Consider the following 6,692-nt stretch of genomic DNA (forward strand, 5'->3'; position numbering starts at 1 on the left):
ATCGCGCACGTTTTATAAGCGCGAGTTGCAAAAAGAGCAAGTTTTGTACCGTGGGAAAAGAAAACGCAATTTTGGGCTGAAACGAGGTGCGCGCGGGCTGCATGCGTGACTGTCATGAATGAATAAGGTTTGCATAAGTCATTGGGTATGGGATGCACGTCAGGGCTGCTGATGCTGGAGATGCTGGGGGATGTTAGGGATGCTGAGGATGTTAGGGATGCTGAGGGATGTTAGGGATGCTGAGGGATGCTGCTGTGTCTGAATCCAGGACGGACGCCTTACCTCCGAAATCTGGCCTCAGCCGAATGTCGTATCCCTTCATGAGTCTATCCACCGTGTCTTTCACCACGGGCATGTTGCTGGGGTCTCTGTTGCTACAACACAAAAAAAATCATCGTTACACGAGAAGCGGCGCGCGCAAGAAGAGTGCCGTAAATTCCTCAGGCATGCAGAGCTGCAAAAAAACATGACATTTTTTTCCAAGGCGTTCTCCGATCGCGCTCCGGTTACCTTTGCGCGCACACGGCCGTCATGATGAGGGGACACAGCAGGAAGATGCACTGTGTTTTCCTCTGCCGCTCCATCGCAACAGTTCTGCTGAACGGGGCTCGCGGACCTGGCGAAGGCAGCGCACGTCCAACTTAGTCCAGCGCAGTGGAGGCAATGAGGCGCGCATGCGCACACTGCGCCTCCAGATCAAAGAGCAGCGACTGACGATGATGATGATGATGATGATGGTGGTGGTGGTGGAGTTGGAGGTGGTGGTGGTGGAGGAAGAGGAGGAGGAAGAGGATGAGGAGCAGGAAGATGAGCAGTTTGCATTGCGGGGGGTGAAGGGGGGTGAAGTGCGTAAAGACACCGAGCACAGGAGCGCAAACGTGATCAGCCTTAAATCAGCCGGATGATTAAAGAGCATCTTCAGTAACTACTGACTACTGATCATACTCCTCACACACAACTTCAGTACACAGCTCACAGCGCAATAACAACAATAACTAATAACAACAAGGATAAGAATACATATTTTTGCATTATATATTATTACACGTTATGTTCAGACCACACAATTTTACAAAAATAAAAATATTATTATAATAATATTTATATACAGCTCTGTAAAAAATAAGAGACCTCTTAAAATTATGCATTTTTTTATTTTACGAAATTGAAAGCTTCTGAAATATAACCAATAGGAAGATGGATGATCACAAGACATCAAACCAAACTGAACTCCTTGAATTTTTGCACCAGGAGTAAAGGCATAAAGTTATTCAAAAGCAGCGTGTAAGACTGGTGGAGGAGGGCGCCGAGTGGTCCAGCGGTCTAAAGCGCTGCCACTATGAGCAGGAGGTCGCCGGTTCGAACCCCAGCTCATGCAGCTTTGCCATCAAGCTGCCGGCGTCAGAGGGAGCAAAATTGGCCCTGCTCCCTCTGGGTGGGTAGATGGCGCTCTCTCCCCACATCACTCCCACGGGGATGCCTGCAGCACAGGGCGTCTGTGAGCTGATGTACTGGAGCCGAGCCGCTGCGCTTTCCTCCAAGCGCGCTGGCTGCTCGGTAATGCTGCATCAGCAGCAGCTCGAAAAGAAGCGGTGGCTGACTTCACATGTATCGGAGGAAGCATGTGCTAGTCTTCACCCTCCTGGTGTGTTGAGGTATCACTAGTGATAGGGGGAGTCCTAATGAATGGGTTGGGTAATTGGCCGTGTAAATTGGGGAGAAAATGGGAAAAAATTAGAAATAAAATTAAAAAAAAAAAAAAGACTGGTGGAGGAGAACATGCCAAGATGCATGAAAACTGTGATTAAAAAACAGGTTTATTCCACCAAATATTGATTTCTGAACTCTTAAAACTTTATGAAAATGAACATGTTTTCTTTGCATTATTTGAGGTTTGAAAGCTCTGCATCTTTTTTTGTTATTTAAGCCATTTCTCATTTTCTACAAATAAATGCTCTAAATGACAATATTTTTATTTGGAATTTGGAAGAAACGTTGTCTAGTTTATCTCCCCCTATATCACTAGCAATGCCCCTACACCAAATGAAGACTTGTACATCAGGTGCCTTTTATAGATAGCGTTACAATGGGAGAAAAGTCAAATGTGGGGAAAAGTTGCCATCAACCCACCACACTCTCTCTGACTCTGGCTGCTGATGGCAGCATGATCTGGTTTGCGTAACATTTGTGATATTCTTTTTATACACTATGTTACATAGTATCATATGAGCATGCAGTTAGTAAAGCATTTCTCTACTGGTTGTACCATGTATATAACAGATAAACTTTGATCTGGCGTGGTACTACTTGGCATATATACAGCTCTAGAAAAAAAAAAATGACTTCAGTTTGTGAATCAGTTTCTCTGATTTTGCTATTTATAGGTATATGTTTAAGTAAATTGAACATTGTTTTTTTTTTTTATAAACTACAGACAACATTTATCCCAAATTCAAAATAAAAAGATTGTCATTTAGAGCATTTATTTGCAGAAAATGAGAAATGGCTGAAATAATATTCAGACCTCCAATAATGCAAAGAAAACAATTCTGTTCATTTTAATAAAGTTTTAAGAGTTCAGAAATCAATATTTGATGGAATAACCCTGTTTTTTTATATCACCGTTTGCATGCATCTTGGCACATTCTCCTCCACCAGTCTTACACACTGCTTTTGGACAATTTTATGCCACTCCTGGTGCAAAAATTCAAGCAGTTCAGTTTGGTTTGATGGCTTGTGAGCATCCATCTTCCTCTTGATTATATTCCAGAGGTTTATTCAATTTGGTAAAATTAAAGAAACTCATCTTTAAGTAAAACTGTTGATATTATTACTGAATAATAACATCTTAAAATAATAAAGATATCAGGAACAGACGAGGTGAGCACAGTCTAATTTAAATTATGAATGGCTTGTCATGGATGTGTCATTAATGTTGCTCTGAGGATGCGTTTATTGTGACAGAGGCTGAGATGTGGTTAATTTACAATGAAGGACATCAAACATTTACACTCCGTTGGCATCACGTAGACAGACGTGCCAGATCTGACACACAAAAGCTAATCAAACACAAGTAGAACACACAGTGCATCCATATATATGCGAGGAATATAGGGGAAAAGTATTTTACTCAGGACCACAGTGTAAGACAGTGTGTGACCTGTAGTCTGGTGGACGCTGTATGATGTGTAAAAGCATTTTAAAGCATCTTAAAAATTTCTCTGATGGTATTAAACATAATATATCCTATTACATCACTTAAAATCACTGTTGAGTTCTTAACTCCCAGAACAGCATCTGTACTCTATACCCTCCAATGCATCAGCCAATGAGAGTATTGGGTTTTAGCAAGTCATTAGGTGATCCTAACTGCATTATCAAGCCTGGACATCCTTAAAGCAGTATTATATGAGAATTGATATGTTTGCTCCTGTGCTCCCCCTACAGATGGGGACTGGGATTAGGGTAAGGCAAATACAGTGGAGAGCATTGATTTAAGTATATTTCAGTAAAATATATTTAATGTATTTATAAATGTATTCATAAATGTATTAATGTATTCATATATAAATCTGATGGATCCTACAAAGGGCTGTTTCAAGGCAAATCAAACCACATACCATCCCCCAAACCCAACCAATTAAATTGTATTGTACTTTGCTATTATTTAAACCAGTGGAGAAATACACAGATCTGTAAAGATGTATGTTAGCTTAATACAGTATAATACAGTGGCTTGCAAAAGTATTCATACCTCTTTTTTTACATTTAGAGATTATAGAGATTTTAAGTAATAAACCAACACAAAGTAGCACATAATTGTTAAGTGAAAATGAAAATGATATATAATTTTCATTTTTTTTATATAATAAAAATCTGAAATGTGTGATGTGCAAAAGTATTTAGCCCCTTTACTCTGAACCCCCTAAATAAATAGCTTAAAATAGATAATCCAGCTGTGTGTAATTTAGTCTCAGTATAAATACAGCTGTTCTGTATTGACCTCAGCGGTTAGTTAGAGAACACTAGTGAACAAACAGCATCATGAAGACCAAGGAACTCAGGTTAGAGATAAAGTTGTGGAGAAGTGTAAAGCAGGGTTAGGTTATAAAAACATATCCCAAGCTTTAAGCACTGTTCAATGCATCATCCAAACATAGAAATGTATTCTACACCTGCAAACCTACCAAGTTACGGCCATTCACCCAAACTGACAGAGCACTGGTCAGAGAAGCAGCCAAGAGGCACATGGTCACAGATCAGGTGGGAGAATCTGTATACAGGACAACTATTAGTTGTGTACTTCACAAATCTGACCTTTATGAATGAGTGACAAGAAGAAAGCCACTGTTAAAAGAAATGCATAAGAAGTGCTGTTTGTACAGCAATCATGTGTTAGAAGGTGCTGATCTGTGGTCAGATGAGACCACTCTTTTTGGCCTTTTGGCCTAAATACAAAGTGCTTTGTGTGGCAGAAAAGTAACACTGCTTATCATCCTGAACACACCATCCCCACTGTGAAACATGGTGGTGGCAGCATCATGCTGTAGAGATGCTTTTCTTCAGAAGGGACAGATAAGCTGGACAGAGATGATGAAAAGATGGATGGGGCTAAAAACAGAGCAATCCTTGAAGAAAACCTGGTGGAGGCTGCAAAAGACTTGAGACTGGGAAGGAGATTCAAGACGATGACTCTAAACATACAGCCAGAGCTACAGTGGAATGTCTTAGAATGGTCTTAGTACTTGAAGCGGTCCTGATGAGAGCCAGTTTCATTCACGTTTTTGATGGTCTTTGATGGTTTGATGGTCTTCAAAGTTCTTGATTTTTTTCAGATTGACTAGTTTCATTTGTTATAGGATTTTTTTAAATTAAAACTCTACCTCTTCACGAGGGCAGAGGGTAGATAACTGATGCTCTCAAACACATTAAGAGGACAAGAAATTCAAGTAGGGTTCAGCACAGCTGTTAACTGAAAGCCTGAAATTCCAGGTGACTCGGCTTCATGAAGCTGCTGAGCAAACCAAAGTAAAGATGTGTAAAGCTGTCTAATCTAAGCAAGAGGAGCTACTTTGAAAAATCTAAAATCTAAAACATATTCTGGTTGGTTTAACACTTTATGTTTACTAAAAAAATCCAAATAATTCCATGTTTTTCTTCATAGTATCTCAGATGATCGACCTCATCTGGGGTAAAATTTGTTTCCTTTTTAAGCAAACGATTTCTTTAATGATTAACTGTGATCCGGTCTCATTTGAATCCTCTGTAAATAAACATAATTTAAAGAATCCACAAGACTCTCAGGATCCAGTGAAAGCCCTGAGCACGATCAGTGAATGTGTGTGTAGAAAATTCTGAAACATTCAGTCAGATCCCAACATAATCTAAAAGAGTAAAATTAGCGCTGTTCACACACCAGATTAGTGCGATTTCAGACTGACTGCTGGGATTGTTCTCTCCTGTGCTGTTTTGGGGTTCTTTCTGTTGTGCTCTCAGATGGAGAGCTGGAGGAGTGTTTGAAGCTGCTGAAGAATGTGAGCCCCCACCGCTGGCTGCTCCTCAGCAGTGCAGTGAAGCCTGGCTCTCTATAGAGGGCACACATCTGACAGCATTGGTTCAATGTTGCATCACCAGTTAGAGCTGCAGATTATATCATCAACTTTTTTTCTCATGGAGTGTTTCTTACACTCTCCTTCTCTCTCTCACACACACACACACACACACACACACACACGTATCTATATAAACGGAGCAGTTCTATGGTGGGCTGCATGAGTTGAGCCAAAGTGAGGGACACAGGTCTGAGTGATGGAGCCAACGGATGGAAAAAGAGGCGCATATGGCTGACAGGAAAACAGAGGAGTGGGAACACATGCTTGTCAGGCGGTGTCACCCAGGCCTGTGTGCCATCACACTCTGCTCAGAGTGAGAGAGAGAGATAGAGAGAGAGAGAGAGAGATTTTGAGAGAAAAAAGGAATGTTGGGAGAGAAAAGAGAATAGAAAAAAAAGAATGAAAATAGTGAGAAAAGAGACTGAACAGTGTGAGATAGAGAAAGAAAAATATGAGAGAAAAGAAAGAAAGACAAGACTAATCCTAGAATAAGAAAGAGAGAGAGAGAAGAAAAAAAACAGTGAGTGAGAAAAAAGAGAGCCTGAATGTAATAAAATGAAATAAAATGAACAGAGTGAAATAGAAAGAGAGGAGACTGCAAAGAGAATCTAAGTGATAAGAGAAAGAAAAAGAAGAACAACATGTGATAATGAAGAAAATAAAAATAAAGGTGGGAAATAATAAAGACTAAATAAATCAAAGAGAACGAGAGGGAAAGATACTGTAGAAAAAGTACAAGAGAGAAAAAAGTGAGAAAAGAGTGAATGAGAAAGAGTGAGAGAGATGAGAGACATTGAATTGAGAAAATGAGTGGAGAAAAGAGAGAAAGACTAGACAAATCCAAAAGAGAACAAGAGAAAAACTAAGAAGCAGAAAAATAGAGTATGAGGGTGAGAGAACATAAACTAAACAGAGTGAAAAAGAAAGAGAGAGGAGACTCCATAGAGAATGTAGGTGACAAGAGATAGAAAAAGAAAAGAGAAAAAAAAACAGTGTGAGAAAGAAAGAAAGAAAGAAAAACAATGGGGAGAAATAAAGACTAGTTAAATCAGAGAAAATGAGAGTGAAAGAGTGAGAGAG

The 6,692-nt window shown here is 39.9% G+C and overlaps 1 protein-coding gene across 3 annotated transcripts in view; it reads right to left on the minus strand.

Moving 5' to 3' along the window:
• gabrb2a (gamma-aminobutyric acid type A receptor subunit beta2a) overlaps positions 1-729 on the minus strand; it is a 121,560-nt gene extending 120,831 nt beyond the window's left edge. For 2 of the 3 annotated variants that reach the window (XR_007437891.1, XM_022671995.2), the window contains exons 1-2: positions 511-726; positions 283-374 (exon numbers count right to left, since the gene is read on the minus strand). Coding sequence is in view for 2 of the 3 variants with exons in the window: in XM_022671995.2 (XP_022527716.1) it covers positions 283-374; positions 511-584 (166 nt within the window). In the remaining variant the exon portion in view is untranslated. Of the gene's footprint in view, positions 1-282; positions 375-510 lie in introns of all 3 variants that reach the window. The other variant, XM_022671996.2, reaches the window with a different exon arrangement.
• Positions 730-6,692: the final 5,963 nt, after the last annotated feature.

The sequence above is a fragment of the Astyanax mexicanus genome, chromosome 2, assembly GCF_023375975.1.
Source record: "Astyanax mexicanus isolate ESR-SI-001 chromosome 2, AstMex3_surface, whole genome shotgun sequence".
Classification (NCBI taxonomy): Eukaryota; Metazoa; Chordata; class Actinopteri; order Characiformes; family Acestrorhamphidae; genus Astyanax; species Astyanax mexicanus.